Here is a 16,535-nt window from a genome sequence, read left to right as displayed (position 1 = left end):
AGAGACAATCCCTGCCCATTGACGGGCTTACAGTCTAATCGGGGGAGACAGACAAAAACAATAGCAATAAATAGAATCAAGGGGATGTACATCTCATTAACAAAATATAGGGTAATAAGAATATATACAAATGAGCGGATGAGCACAGTGCTGAGGGGAGGGAAGGGGAGAGGGGGAGGAGCAGAGGGAAAGGGGGGAAAAGAGGGCTTAGCTGAGGGGAGGTGAAGTGGAGGTAGAGGGGCAGCAGAGGGAGCAGAGTGAAAGGGGGAAGCTCAGTCTGGGAAGACCTCTTGGAGGAGGTAAGCTCTCAGTAGGGCTTTGAAGAGGGGAAGATAGATAGTTTGGCGGAGGTGAGGAGGGAGGGCATTCCAGGACCGCAGGAGAAAGTGGGCCGGGGTCGACGGCAGGATAGGCGAGAACGGGGGACTGTGAGGAGGTGAGTGGCAGAAGAGCCGAGCGTGCAGGGTGGGCAGTAGAAAGAGAGAAGAGAGGAGAGGTAGGAGGGGGCCAGGTGATGGAGAGCCTTGAAGCCTAGAGTGAGAAGTTTTTGTTTCGTGCGGAGGTTGATAGGCAACCACTGGAAGTTTTTAATGGGAGTGACATGCCCAGAGCGTTTCTGCAGGAAAATGATCCGGGCAGGCGAGTGAAGAATAGACTGGAGTGGGGAGAGGCAGGAGGAAGAGAGATCAGACAGAAGGCTGACACAATAATCCAGCAGGGATATTATGAGAGCCTGTACCAGTAAAATAGCCGTTTGGGTGGAGAGGAAAGGGTGGGATCGTGGCGATATTATTAAGGTGAGACCGGCAGGTTTTGGTGACAGATTGGATGTGTGGGGTGAATGAGAGATTCTGTTCTGTTGTACTATACTGATGTACTAATTCTGTTGTACCCTCCCAAATGTTAGTACAGTGCTCTGCACATAGTAAGTACTCAATAAATGCTATTGATTGCTTCTGTACACACATTTAGATTTATTTCAATGAATAACTTGTTCACAGATTCTCAAAGTAAGTTTAATAAGCATATTTCTTTGTTCTCCTCAGTGGTCATATGCATTAGAGAAGCCAAATACAGGCAGCATATTCAATATTGCCTGGTCAATAGATGGGACCCAAATAGCAGGAGCTTGTGGAAATGGACAAGTGGTTTTTGCTCATGTTGTGGAGCAACGCTGGGAGTGGAAGAACTTCGAAGTAACATTAACCAAAAGAAGGACCATGCAGGTATGATCTAAAGGTTTTTTTTTCTTTCAGCTTATGGACAATTCTGCCACACCACATTTCCATTACACATTTTGGATAGACTCTGACAGTATAATTAGGTAACATTATTACAATGATATCTTTGTAGTGATTGTATGTATTTACTCAAGTAGATAAAAGACAATCGAATCGGACTCGGTCCCTGTCCCACATAGGGTTCACAGTCTCTGAGAGAAGGCTGTGTGACTTTGGGCAACTTCTCTGTGCCTCAGTTACTTCATCTGTAAAATGGGGATTAAGCCTGTGAGCCCCACGTGGGACAACCTGATTACCTTATATCTATCCCAGTGCTTAGAACAGGCACATAGTAAGTGCATAAATACCATCATTATTATTATTATTACTATTATAAGAAGAGAAGATATCTTATCCTCATTTTGAAGATGAGGAAACTGGGGCCAGTGAGGTTGTGTCATGCCGAAAGTCACACAACAGTTCCAGTGTGATTCTGTATAGAAGGCGACAGGGTGTCAGAGAAAAACATTTGTGTGCATGCGAGGAGAGATATGGGGTGAGAGTACTTAAACATGACTTGATTAACACAATTCCTCTATTTTTTCATGGTATTAGACGTTTACTGTGTACCAGGCACTCACTATACCAGGCCCTCGGGTAGATGCAAGCTAACCAGGATGGACAAAGTCCATGGTCCATGTGGGGTTCACAGTCTTAATCCCCATTTTACAGATGTGGTAACTAAGGCCCAGAGAAGTGAAGTAACTTGCCCAAGGTCACACGACACACAAGTTGCAGAACTGGGATTAGAACCCAGGTCCTTCTGACTCCAAGGCCTGTTTTCTATCCACTAAGCCATACCATTTCTCTGTATTATGGGAGAATAGACTGGATTTCAAGTTCTGGATTATTTATGTTGTTTAACAGTGAAAAGCTGATATGAATTGGCCATCTATTAAAAAATATATAATCTAATATAGGTAAATTGGAAAAAAAGTAAAGTATGGATAATAAACTAGGATACCAGCATGTCCAAGATTATAAAAGTAAATTTGGTCAATTATCTGAAATAGTCTTGATCCCAGTTTCTGTAATTTACTTTTTACTGCACAACTCTTAATGTGTACAGAATTAAAATATAATCATGCTTACCTGTGGTTTTTGCCCCAGAATGTCTAGCACATAAAATTTTTATGTGAATAATGAAATTAGCCAGAAAGAATGGATTGCATAGTGGTGGGTGATGCTGGATCTTTATGCATTGAAGCAGCGTGGCTCAGTGGAGAGAGCACGGGCTTTGGAGTCAGAGGTCATGGGTTCGAACCCCGGCTCTGCCACTTATCAGCTGTGTGACTGTGGGCAAGTCACTTAACTTCTCTGTGCCTCAGTTCCCTCATCTGTAAAATGGGGATTAAGACTGTGAGCCCCACGTGGGACAACCTGATTCCCCTGTGTCTACCCCAGCGCTTAGAACAGTGCTCTGCACATAGTAAGCGCTTAACAAATACCAACATTATTATAATTATACAGGTGCAAATATGTCAAAGGTGTTTGTCAGTTAAGTGCGAAAAATTTAAAATCATCATGATTTTCTGCAACACTGGCTGACTATTTTTTTCATCATTGTAGAATTTATTAAATTCATAATCACACTTAATACCTTTTTCATAGGGTTATTGGTTTTGGCCAATAAAATATTCCTAAGAACTGCGTTTATTTAAATTGTTAAGAGAGTCATGCAAAACATGATTATGGGGGTTGAATTTCCAAAACACGTAAACCCTCTTCTACTAATATTATCATTACCTAATTCCCCTGTCCCTCCATGATAGCTTCTTTGGATTAACAAAAATATAGAGGTCATTTTCTGTAAACCTTGGAAAATTGAAAATTCCACCCCTGTTTCTTTGTGCATTAACCTATGTCTGATATTCAGGCTAATGAAAATAAAGTTAAAATTTAGCATTGAGGATCTCAGTGCTGTGGAAGTAACAGCCAAAACGACTATCATTATTAAGGGAGTGTTACTAAGGTACTGCAACCAAATAGTTATCTCCCTATCTCCCTACTACCCTTCCTTTCCAAAATCCTAGAACGAGTCGTCTACAATCGATGCTTAGAATTCCTTAACTCCCATTCTCTCCTAGACCCCCTCCAATCTGGCTTCCGTCCCCTCCACTCTACCGAGACTGCTCTCTCTAAGGTCACCCATGACCTCCTTCTTGCCAAATCCAATGGCTCCTACTCCATTCTAATCCTCCTTGACCTCTCTGCTGCCTTTGACACTGTCGACCATCCCCTCCTCCTCCATACCTTATCTCACCTTGGCTTCACGGACTCCGTCCTCTCCTGGTTCTCCTCTTACCTCTCTGGCCGGTCATTCTCGGTCTCCTTCGCTGGAGCCTCCTCCCCCTCCCATCCTTTAACTGTTGGAGTTCCTCAAGGGTCAGTTCTCGGCCCTCTTCTGTTCTCCATTTACACTCACTCCCTCGGTGAACTCATTCGCTCTCACGGCTTTGACTACCATCTCTACGCAGATGACACGCAGATCTACATCTCCGCCCCTGTCCTCTCCCCCTCCCTTCAGGCTCGCATCTCCTCCCGCCTCCAGGACGTCTCCACCTGGATGTCGGCCCGCCACCTAAAACTCAACATGAGCAAGACTGAGCTCCTCATCTTCCCTCCCGAACCCGGTCCTCTCCCAGACTTCTCCATCACCGTTGATGGCACGACCATCCTTTCCGTCTCTCAGGCCCGCAATCTCGGTGTCATCCTTGACTCGTCTCTCTCGTTCACCCCACACATCCTATCCATTACCGAGACCTGCCGGTTTCACCTCTACAATGTCGCCAAGATCTGCCCTTTCCTCTCCACCCAAACGGCTACCTTACTGTTACGGGCTCTCGTTATATCCCGGCTAGACTACTGTGTCAGCCTTCTCTCTGACCTCCCTTTCTCCTCTCTCGCCCCGCTCCAGTCTATTCTTCACTCCGCTGCCTGGCTCATCTTCCTGCAGAAACGATCTGGGCATGTCACTCCCCTTCTTAAACAACTCCAGTGGTTGCCTATCAACCTCCGCTTCAAACAAAAACTCCTCACTCTAGGCTTCAAGGCTCTCCATCACCTTGCCCCTTCCTACCTCTCCTCCCTTCTCTCTTTCTACCGCCCACCCCGCACGCTCCGCTCCTCTGCCGCCCACCTCCTCACCGACCCTCGGTCTCGCCTATCCCGCCGTCGACCCCTGGGTCACGTCCTCCCGCGGTCCTGGAACACCCTCCCTCCTCACCTCCGCCAAACTGATTCTCTTTCCCTCTTCAAAACCCTACTTAAAACTCACCTCCTCCAAGAGGCGTTCCCAGACTGAGCTCCTCTTCCCCCTCTACTCCCTCTGCCATCCCCCCTTTACCTCTCCGCAGCTAAAGCCTCATTTTCCCCTTTTCCCTCTGCTCCTCCACCTCTCCCTTCCCATCCCCACAGCACTGTACTCGTCCGCTCAACTGTATATATTTTCGTTACCCTATTTATTTTGTTAATGAATTGTACATCGCCTTGATTCTATTTAGTTGCCATTGTTTTTACGAGATGTTCTTCCCCTTGACTCTATTTATTGCCATTGTTCTTGTCTGTCCGTCTCCCCCGATTAGACTGTAAACCCGTCAAAGGCAGGGACTGTCTCTATCTGTTGCCGACTTGTTCATCCCAAGCGCTTAGTACAGTGCTCTGCACATAGTAGGCGCTCAATAAATACTATTGAATGAATGAATGAATGAATAGTGGTAGTAACAGCATTTAATGAGATCCCATTTGGTATGGTGTACTGTACTAGATTCTTGGGAAGAAATAGAGTAATAGTATTTATTAAGGACCTACTGTGTGCAGAGCCTTGTATTGAGCACTGGGAAGAAATACATCAGTGGAATAGACCCAGTCCTTGGCCCTCAGGGCTCCCAACCTGAAAATATAAGGTGGGAAGAGGGGACCGCTGACAGACACATAAGGAGCAATAAATCAAAACACGAAGACGACATAAAAGACGTGGGCAGATACACAAAATCGGAAGGATCCTGAACTAGAGAAATGGAACTGACTCCTCACGGCTCAAATCAGGCAATCGGTGGTATTCATTGAGCGCTTACTATGTGCAGAGCTAAATATTTTGGAAAGTACAGTACCATGGAGTTGGTAGACATGATCCCTGCCTACAAGGAGCTTACAGTCTACCGGGGATACGGACCTTAAGATAAGTACAGATGTGGTGAGCCCACAACAAGCTGCCTTGTTAGTGACTGCTTGTGATCCCACAAACAACAAGAAGGAAGAGACTGGCGAAGGCACTGACAGGCTCTACCTGAGACAGGTGATTGCTGGCCTGTGGGGGCAGAGAACGGAGGGAGATGTGGCCTTCTCTGTACCCGGTATCGGGCCTGGAACAGTCGACTGCCAGGTGGAGCCACAGCTGCGACGCCTAATTAATTAATGTTGGTATTTGTTAAGCGCTTACTATGTGCAGAGCACTGTTCTAAGCGCTGGGGAAGATACAGGGTAATCAGGTCGTCCCACGTGAGGCTCACAGTTAATCCCCATTTTACAGATGAGGTAACTGAGGCACAGAGAAGTTAAGTGACTTGCCCACAGTCACACAGCTGACGAGTGGCAGAGCCGGGAGTCGAACATATGACCTCTGACTCCGAAGCCCAGGCTCTTCCCATTGAGCCACGCTGCTTCCGGCAGATAAAAGGCGCTTGCTCGTTTTGAATCACGAAGGAGCATACAAAGGAGGCATACAGAGAAGCAGCACTAAGGCACATTGAAGCACATAGAAAGTAGCACTGAAGGCACGCAAAGGTGCTCAGAGAAGAGGAGAAGCAGCAGGAAAGCAGCACTTGGAAGCAGCAGAAGGCAGTGGCGCTTGGTAGAAGCGTCGGCAGAATGGGCTCCCTTGACCAGCGGACTGGTATTGGATCCTTGGTGGAGTGGAGCAAGTGAGAATGTGTATGTATCACTCCCTTGCACGCCGGTAAGACTAAGTAAAAAACTTTCCCCAGTAACCTTGGTGATCAGAAGTCTGGGTTGACTTTACTACGTATCACGGAGGCACCCCCAGTCCAGGAAGGTGCTAGTTGGTACGAGCAGGGAGGCCGGGCTCGCGGCAACAGATATGTACCTAAGTGCTGTGGGGCTGAGTGGCATGACTATCAAATGCACTGCTGATTTTCTCCTATCCTATCAATTACACAGTATTGCTGAGAGTTGGAACCAGTTAGAGTTACACTGCAAAGTAGATTTAGTGCTCTAGAAATACTGGATTGGGTAACTCCTTCCCAGATGTAGAAATTGTCTTTCCCAAGGATACGCACCGTTGTATAAACTGATAGCACGAATAAGGAATAGAACTAGAAAAACCAAACAGAAAAGATGTCTACGGACATTTAAATCGGTTATATATAGAAGAAATCATTATAGATCGGCTCAGAGTCGGACAGTCAGAACTGTAGCCACAGTGATCACTGTAGTGGTAGCTCACTGTAGTGGTAGCCCCCACCGTCTTCCCGATGTTTTCAGAGGCGGTGCCAGGCTGTGGCTGCCGTTCTCGGCCTGCCGGGGAGGTGCGGGGCAGTTGGGGTTGGAGGCCCCTCGGGGAAGTGGAGGAGAGCCCGAGTGGCTTCCTGGTGAGGCAGAAAAATCATCTCTATTTTTGGATGCGGTCATACCCATAGATATTGAGAAGCAGCACGGCCTAGTGGCAAGAGCATGGACTTGGGAGTCAGAGGACGTGGAGTCTAATGCCGGCTCCCCCACTTGTCTGCTGTACGACTTGGGGCAAGTCACTTAGCTTCTCTGTGCCTCAGTTACCTCATCTGTAAAATGGGGATTAAGACTGTGAGCCCTACGTGGGGCAACCTGATTATCTTGTTATCTGCCCTAGTGCTTAGAATGGTCCTTGGCACGTAGTGAAGTCTTAACAAATACCATCGTTATGCATTATTATACTTCTAGTATTTTGTTCCAAGTAGTAAGAGGAGGGTATAAGCAGGGTTAGGTTTTTGGGGATGGATTGGTCAGAGTAAGAGGAGGATATTGACAGTTTTGCATGTGAACATTTTTAGTTCCTACTGATAAAATGATCCCTTCTGCCTTGAAAAGAAGGTGGCTATCCATTTTGGATCAGGACCTATGATGGTTTCTTGGAGTAAACAGTCAAGCAATTAATTAGTAGTATTTGTTGAGCTCTTACGGTGTACAGAAGATTGTTTTATACTCCTGGGAGAGTACAAGAAAATCAGAAAACATAATCCCTGCCTTGGAAAAATTTACAATCAAGCAAGGAAGAAGACACTGCAGTACATTTCAGATAGGAAGTAATAGACTACAAGGACACGCTTATAAATTCCGTGGTGGGGTGTGACCAAGTGTTAGGTGATGTGGAAGTGCTGAAGTGTGGAAGTGCTGAAGTGCTAGTTGGGGGAATGTTGGGTGGGAAGATGAGTGATTAACCAGGGAAGGCCTCCTGGAAAGGATGTGATTTCAGATGGGTTTAAAGATGGGGAGATCAATGATATGCCAGGTTGATGGGGAAAAAATGTTCCGGGAGAGAGGGCATGAGAAACAGCCCTAGGTACCATCTTCGGTATTTCTGGTTACCAGTACGAATGTCCATTAAGCGATGGAGTTGGAAGCATGCCTCAGCCTTTCCATGCATGGGCTGAGAGAGAGTGGCTTTTACCCACTCTTGGAGCTTTTTTCAGATTGGTCCATGTCGTGGGAGTTGGGGTTGAGAAGCTTGTTTTAGGCAGGATTGTGTCTGTCTGCTGTCATATTGTACTCTTCCAAGTATTGTGATTTGCACACTGTAAGCATTCAATAAGATTGAATTGAATTGATTAAAAGGAGGTAAACAATAATAAAGCCAAGGGGGCTGCAAATTTTAGCTGGAGAACCATTTTCCCTCTCCTCTTTCCCCTATTTCGAGAGAAGGAAGAACCTGGGTTGGGAGATTGGGAATGAGAGAGGGAGGAGGTGATGCAGCTCTGAAAAACCAGACACTTTCCTGGGAAGGATCTCGCTTCTACTGCCCCTTCCCCAGAGGAATTTGGGATCTTGTGATCTTAGAGCCAGAATCTTCCAATTGAACTTCTCTTTCAAGAAGACACAGGGATGCTTTCTGAAATCGAAAATGAGCCTGCATTAATGTTTAAAAAATATTCCGTACTTTAAATTTCAGAATAGTGAATTATAATATTATGACTAGAAATGTATTGTGGATGATCACTGACCCACTTCTGTTTTGGTATTCAATATGAGCAGATGGCTTATGAGAGTACTATGCATGTCTCTTCAGGGGTACCTAGGGAGCAGAAATATTATTTCTAGAATAATGAGGAGGAAGGTACAGCTTTTAAATGATTTACAGACCAACACTTTCCAATTTATCCCACTAGAAGGGTAGAAGGGGAAGGCACAGCAGGTGGAAATCAGAGCTGGTGGAGATGAGGGGTTGGGTGTCCATGTGACATCATGCTGGAGGACAACTTTCCAGGGGAACCAAATAGCCATCCCCTGAAGCCTTAAGGATGCAAATGGTGAAAGTATCCACCACCTGGCATCAAGGGTTTCCTCTTTCTCCATCACCATTTGCATCCGTCTTAATCAGATCTCTGAGTTTGCAGATTTTTGTTGCCTTTCGATTTCAGTGAATAGTTAATTTTAACCATCTCTTCTTGCTCTTTTAGGTTCGAAATGTCCTTAATGATGCAGTGGATTTACTGGAATTTCGTGATAGAGTCATTAAAGCTTCTTTGAACTACGGGCACTTGGTTGTTTCAACTTCTCTTCAGTGTTATGTGTTCTCGTAAGGATCCTGCATTTCTTACGTATTTAGGATTTGTGAATTCAAGTTCATCTCACCTGGGATAGACAGAGATTCATTTACCAGCCCAATTTCTCCCCCTACTTTCCTGAACAGAATTTAAATTCTCTAAGAACTGACTTGATTCAGCACTTGGTCCTGTGAAATTTCCCTTCATTGCCCTGGTCCCCTGCAGACTTTGGGACCAGATATTTTGGCAGAGGAGATGTAGGCTGGAAGAGACTGGGAAAGAGGAATTCCACAGTCTTCTTTAGGCTTTCAGAGTCCCAGCAATAGGATCAATCACTCAATCAGTGGTATTTATCAAATACTGTGTGCAGAGCACTGTATTAAGCACTTGAGAGAGTACTATACAACCACATAGGTGTAGATGATCCTTACCCTCAAGGAGTTTCCAGACTAGATGGGGGCGAAAGACATTAAAATCAATTGCAGATGGATATGGTCAGAAATGCCGTGGAGCTAGGGGAGAAATGAATATTGTACTCTCCCAAATGCTTAGTACAGTGCTCTGCACATAGTAAGCACTCAATAAATACCATTGTTTGATATCAAAGTGCTTTAGGGGAGCAAACCTGAGTTCATAGGCAACACAGAAGAGAGGTCCAAGACACAGAGTAGAGGAATTAGTTGGGGAAGACCTCTTGGAGGAGATGTGATTTGAGGAGGCCTTTGAAGATGGAGAGAGAGGTGGTCTTTTCGATATAAGGGGAAGAAAGTTCCAAGCTGGAAGGAGGACACGGGCAGGGGATTGCCGGCGTGTAAGACAAGATCGAGGTACAGCGAGAAGGGCATGGAGTTTAAATCCTAGAGAGAGGTAGGAAAACTCAACTCAGTGCCCAGAGATAGCAGCATAAGGCTTAGATATATCAGCAACCATCTGCAGTGCCTGGGCCCAGCCATACAGGCGAGCACAGTCCCCCGGCCAAAAATCCCTGTCTGCACAGACTGAAACAAATGGATTTAGCTGATCCGGAAATATTACCCCAAGCAGAACTAATTGGCAATCTCCCTTTTGTTAGATCGAAACAAACCTGGAAAACATTTGTAATGATTAGAAACATGAGGGTTAGGGATTATTTTATTTTATTTTTGGGGAAAATGAGTGTTGCCTTTGCCCTATGCAGTATGACTATTGTGTTTGAGGTATGGCAATATTTCATGGTGAAACAGCCATCGAATTTTGAATATCCGAAGCCTATTTTTCAGAGGTTAATTTTTCATAGCTTTCATTCCTCGGATTTCTTTTTAAATATTTTGGAGGTCATAAGCCTCTGTTGAAGAAGAGCAGAGGTAAAAAATAAAATCAGTTCATTTTGTAGCTGTAGTTGTAGTAATAATAATTATAGTATTTTTTAAGCGCTTGTTATATGTGTAGCACTGTCCTAAGTGCTGGAGTGGATACAAGCAAATCGGGTTGGACACAGTCCCTGTCCCACGTGGGCTCACAATCTCAATCCCCGTTTTACAGATGAGGGAACTGGAGGCACAGAGAAGTGAAGTCACTTGCCCAAGATCACACAGCAGGCAAGTGGCAGAGCCGGAACAAGAACCCAGTTCCTTCTGACTTGGAGGCCTGAGCTCTGAGCGCTAGGCCGTGCTGCTTCTTGAGACCCAGTGAAACAGCATTGGCCTGGGTTGTAGCCCCATCAGCAGTGAAGACTTTGAACCCCTTAGAGCATTCTTTAAGGAGAATGGACCCTGGAGGCATCCTGAAAAATACCTGGCCAACATGGACTGCCAAGACAACCACTTTCCAAGCGATGGCATTACCTCACAGGGTCGGCACTATGCTGTTGTCGTCTAGGCCGGGAGTGGATCTTGCGGGTAAAACATTTCAGTGTGCTCCACACTGTGTGTCTGTCTGCCTGCCGTCCTCCTCGCTCAAGGCGCTCCATGCCTCAGTGAGAACAGGACTGGCAGAGGGAAGAGAGTGTAGGAGGTGCTGCATCATTCCGCAGTAGTAGGAATAGTAGTTATTCAGAGAAGCAGCGTGGCTCCGTGGAAAGAGCCCGGGCATGGGAGTCAGAGGTGATGGGTTCGAATCCCAGCTCTGCCACTTCTCAGCTGTGTGACTGTGGGCAAGTCACTTAACTTCTCTGTGCCTCAATTACCTCATCTGTAAAGTGGGGATTAACTGTGAGCCTCACGTGGGACGACCTGATTACCCTGTATCTCCCCCAGCGCTTAGAACAGTGCTCTGCATATAGTAAGTGCTTAACAAATACCAACATTATCATTATTATTATTATTTGAGCCTCCTCTGACTGTACCAACCACTAGAATCAATTCTACCGTGAAGGTTCTCCGTCCGATGTTTCAGGCCCAAGGCTCGCCTGTCATTTCTAACGGGAGACTCTGTCTTACTACTACTACTGCTAATAACCATAATAATAATTATTATTATGGTACTTTTAAGCGCTTTAAGCTATATGCCAAGCACCGTTCTAAGCACTGGGTTAGATACAAGATAGGTTGAACACAGTCCCTGTCCCACAAGAAGTTCACACTCTTAATCTCCATTTTACAGATGAGGTAACTAAGGCACAGAGAAGTGAGGAGCCTTGCCCAAGGACACAGAACAGACAAGTGGCAGGGCTGGGATTAGAACCCAGATCCTTCTGACTCCCAGCCGGTGTTTTATCCACTAAGCCACGCTGCTGCTGCTTCATCGGCCTGGGTCAAAGTTATATGTTTCTCTATACCAGTTGATAATAGTTCAAGTTACAAGTACTGAGGCCGAGGACATTCCTATTTTCTGACCTTGCCGTGGAAACCCTTCTGCTGCAGCTCCCTTCTTGGAGCTGGAAAAGGGCTATTTTTGGCTTTCCTCTGCCAAAGAATGTGCCCGAGGACCTCTCCGGTGGGACAGAAAAAAAGAGCCAATCATGCCTTCCTACCCTCCATTCAGAAAAGGAAACGGAAGGGATTGAAAGATCAGAAATGAAGCATCTTCGCCAACCTCAATTCTGTGATTTTACAGCTTAACCATAGTGTGGGGAAGAGCTGGGATTAGGGGAAGAGACTGTTTCCCTTTGAAATCGCCCTCTTATAAGGAGAGTTGTGTATATTGGAAAATTTTCAATTAAATTCATGAGTCTCATTAAATTCAATTCATTCAAGTTAGTGGAAATGTCATAACCTAGAACATTTACCTAGTGAAACTGTTGTGTATACTATTTAGCTTCCTAAATTGATGGGGGATTAAAAGTGAAAAATGTTTACCGTTGTTCCCTTATTTCTGCTTGATATAATTGCTTACTCTCATGTGATCATAGTTATAGCAGTGAAAATGATTAAATGGTAATCCAATCTTTGAACATATTACATTATAGCACTAAGTAGCATGTATCAAGTACCCGCCTTCAGTGTCATTATTCTAGGCACTATACAAAACAAATTAATGTATCTAACCTGGGCCATCTAAACTGCGATCATTAAGGTTTGTAGATCTTTTTCCAGGAAGCTATTCTCTGAGAATGGAATCGATTAAATCTTACCTCAATCTTAAAATCAAGCTGCCTATAGTGCTGTAATCTAAACACTTGATTTCAAAGTGACACATTAGTATTAGTCCTCCACGCCAATCAAGAGGGTGTACTTCATAAAAGCTTGTATAAAATGAGCTGTGGAATGTTTAATTTTTTTATCATTTTGTATTTTTAAAATTTTAACCGGTGTTAATTTTATTTCTATTTTAGAACGAAAAATTGGAATACGCCACTCATCTTTGACCTCAAAGAAGGAACTGTTAGTTTAATTCTGCAGGCAGAGAGGTAATTTATTATTTGACTACTGGATTTTGCATTACATATGCCATTGCTCAGTATTTTTCTCCAACTGTTTGGTTTCTAATTTCTAAGCTAATATTAAAAGAAAAGTGAGGTATATTATAGAGGGGTCCAACATATTGAAAAGCCTTATGTTTCTACTATATATAATATGTATTATATTATAAATTGTTTATATTAATGTCTGTCTCCCCCTTTATACTGTAAACTCACTGTGGGCAGGGAATGTGTCTGCCAACTCAGATGAAGCACTCTGACAGGGGAATAGAACAAGGCCTGGGATTTAAAAGGTCATGGGTTCTAATCCTAGCTCCAACAAGAGTCTGCTGTGTGACCTTGGGAAAGTCACTTCACTTCTCTGGGCCTCAATTCCCTCACCTGTAAAATGGGGATTGACACTGTGAGCCCCGTGTGGGGCAGGGACTGTGTCCAACCCAATTTGCTTCTATCCACCCCAGCACTTCGTACAGTAGTTGGCACATGGTAAGCACTTAACAAATACCAAGGGGTAAAAAAAAGATTAGAGATTGCTTGGAAGAAGCACTCCTAGAAATGATTGGGTTTGAGAATCAATCAGTTCGTGGGTTCTAATCCCGGCTCTGCCACTTGTCATCTGTGTGACTTTGGGCAAGTCACTTTACTTCTCTGGACTTCAATCACCTCATCTGTAAAATGGGGATTAAAACTGTGAGCCCCCCACGTGGGACAACCCGATTATCTTGTATCTACCCCAGTGCATAGAACAGTGCTTGGCACATAGTAAGCACTTAACAGATCCTCCTCAACCTCTCAGCTGCATTTGACACTGTCCATCATCCCCTTCTCCTCCACACCTTATCTCACCTTGGCTTCACGGACTCCGTACTCTCCTGATTCTCCTCATCTTTCTGGCTGTTCATCCTCGGACTCCTTCGTGGGCTCCTCCTCCCCCTCCCATCCTCTAACTGTTGGGGTTCCTGAAGGGTCAGTTCTTGGCCCTCCTCTGTTCTCCATCTACATTCACTCCCTTGGTGAACTCATTCGCTCTCACGGCTTCACCTATCATCTCTATGCGGATAACACCCAAATCTACGTCTCTCCCCCCAACTCCCGTTTTCTCCTCCCTTCAGGCTCGCATCTCCTCCTGCCTCCAGGATGCCTCCACCTGGATATCTGCCCGCCACCTAAAACTCAACATGTCTAAAACTGAGTTCCTTATCTTCCCTCCCAAACCTTGTCTTCTCCCTGACTTCCCTGTCACTGTGGATGGCACGACCATCCTTCCCGTCTCACAGGCCTGCAACCTTGGTGTCATCCTTGACTCAGCTCTCTCATTCACCCCACACATCCAATCCGTCACCAACACCTGCCAGCCTCACCTTTACAATATCACCAAGATCCACCCTTTCCTCTCCATCCAAACGGCTACCATGCTGGTACAAGCTCTCATAATATCCCAGCTGGATTACTCTGTCAGCCTTCTCTCTGATCTCCCTTCCTCCTGTCTCTCCCCACTCCAGTCTATTCTTCATTCGGCTGCCCGGATCATCTTCCTACAGAAACGCTCTGGGCATGTCACTCCCCTTCTCAAAAACCTCCAGTGGTTGCCTATCAACCGCCACACGAAACAAAAACTCCTCTCTTGCCTTCAGAGCTCTCCATCCCCTTGCCCATTCCTACCTCACCTAACTTCTCTCTTTCTACTGCCCACCTCGCACACTCTGCTCCTCTGTCGCTCATATCCTCATGGTCCACTGTTCGCGCCTGTCCCGCCATCGACCCCTGGCCCACATTCTACCACTGTCCTGGAATGCCCTCCCTCCTCACCTCCGCCAAACTAACTCTCTTCCCCTCTTCAAAGCCCTACTGAGAGCTCACCTCCTTCAAGAGGCCTTCCCAGACTGAGCTATCCCCTTTTCCCTCTGCTCCTCCCCTTTCCCCCTTCACCTCCCCTCAGCTGAGCCCCTTTTCCCTCTGCTCCCCCTCCTCTCTCCACCCTCTGCTCCTCCGTCTTCCCCTCCCCTCAGCACTGTGCTCATTTGTATACATTATTTATTCCCCTATTTATTTTATTAATGAGGTGTACATCCCCTTGATTCTGTTTATCATGATAATGTTGTCTTGTTTTTGTTTTGTCTGTTTTGCTCTGCTGTCTGTCTCCCCCGATTAGAATGTGAGCCCGTCTCTATCTGTTGCCGAGTTGTACATTCCAAGTGCTTAGTACAGTGCTCTGCACATAGTAAGCGTTCAATAAATACTATTGAATGAATGAACAAATACCGTGGCTCAGTGGAAAGAGCATGGGTTTGGGAGTCAGAGGTCATGATTTCGAATCCCAGCTGTGCCACTTCTCAGCTGTGTGACTGTGGGCAAGTCACTTAACTTCTTTGTGCCTCAGTTACCTCATCTGTAAAATGGGGATTAACTGTGAGCCTCACGTGGGACAACCTGATGACCCTGTATCTCCCCCAGCGCTTAGAACAGTGCTCTGCACATAGTAAGCGCTTAACAAATACCAACATTATTATTATTATTATTATTTATTCTGCGTTTACTGGGTGCAGAACACCGTACTAAGCGCTTGGGAGAGTACATTGTAAAAGAGTTTGTAGGTACGTTTCTTGCCCACAGAAAGTTTATAGTCTAAAGCAGGGGTCTAGAGCCCTTATGTTCAAAAGGGCTTTGAAGATGGGAAGAGAGGGCACGAGCAAGGGGTTGGCTGCGGGAGACAAGGACAGAACATGGTGACTAGGTGGGCTTGAGAGGAGCAGGCTCCAAACTGGGGTTGTGGTGACGAACGAGTAAGGACTTTATAATCTAGAGCAACGGTAACCAGACTGATGCTTGATTAGTGAATTTACTTAATTTAGTTCTGTTTCTCAGTCAGTCAGTGGTATTTATTGAGTGCCTCCTGTGTGCAGAGTACTGTACTGAGCTAAGCAGCATGACTTAGTGGGAAAAGCACAGGCTTGGGAATCAGAGGTCACAGGTTCTAATCCCGGCCCCGTCACTTGTCAGCTGTGTGACTTTGGGCAAGTCACTTAACTTCTCTGTGCCTCAGTTACCTCATCTGGAAAATGGGCATTAAGAATCTGAGCCCCATGTGGTACAACCTGGTGACCTTGTATCTACCCCAGCACTTAGAATAGTGCTTGGCACATAGTAAGTGCTTAACAAATACCATCACTATTATTATTTACAACAGAGTTGGTGGGCACATTCTCTACCCACAAAAAGCTTAGTCTAGCGGGGGATCCTTTGGATGTCCCAGATTTAAGGATCTGATGGGGAGGTTATAGGAGAAGACCTCAATGGAAGAGAAGTACCAGACTCCTTGAAGAATACAGTAGTGTTCTGTCTCCTCCGTACTGCCAGGGCTTCTCTAGAGTGTCTACTTCTCAGAGCAACTTCACTTCTCTTTCTGTGCAGGAGTGACAGTACAGAGTGAAGAAAGGCAGCAAGGGCACAGGATGGGGGTGGTTTCCTTAGTGCCTCAAAATCGAGTTGAGAGAAAATAATTACTTTCTTAAGCAACTCCTCCGCACCCTCCCGCCTCCATCCTCCCTACAGTGGTTAAGACCTGAAGGAGCATCGGGGGAACGGAACCCTAACTTCCGAACATCTAGAACATTAGGAAAGTTGTGGCTGATTTACCTTGCCTTGAGCTGTGGGCAGATG

The 16,535-nt window shown here is 45.6% G+C and overlaps 1 protein-coding gene across 6 annotated transcripts in view; it reads left to right on the top strand.

Annotated features, from left to right (window-relative positions):
* The window catches only part of IFT80 (intraflagellar transport 80), a 159,955-nt gene that overhangs the window by 98,298 nt on the left and 45,122 nt on the right, over positions 1–16,535 (top strand). For all 6 annotated transcript variants that reach the window (XM_029066875.1, XM_029066892.2, XM_029066883.2 and 3 more), the window contains 3 exons: positions 1,047–1,226; positions 8,951–9,069; positions 12,789–12,863. In XM_029066875.1, coding sequence (XP_028922708.1) covers positions 1,047–1,226; positions 8,951–9,069; positions 12,789–12,863 — 374 coding nt within the window. The remainder of the gene's footprint in view (positions 1–1,046; positions 1,227–8,950; positions 9,070–12,788; positions 12,864–16,535) is intronic.

This window comes from Ornithorhynchus anatinus, chromosome 1 (assembly GCF_004115215.2).
Source record: "Ornithorhynchus anatinus isolate Pmale09 chromosome 1, mOrnAna1.pri.v4, whole genome shotgun sequence".
In the NCBI taxonomy this organism is placed as follows: domain Eukaryota; kingdom Metazoa; phylum Chordata; class Mammalia; order Monotremata; family Ornithorhynchidae; genus Ornithorhynchus; species Ornithorhynchus anatinus.
This window is presented reverse-complemented; position numbering and strand designations above follow the sequence as displayed.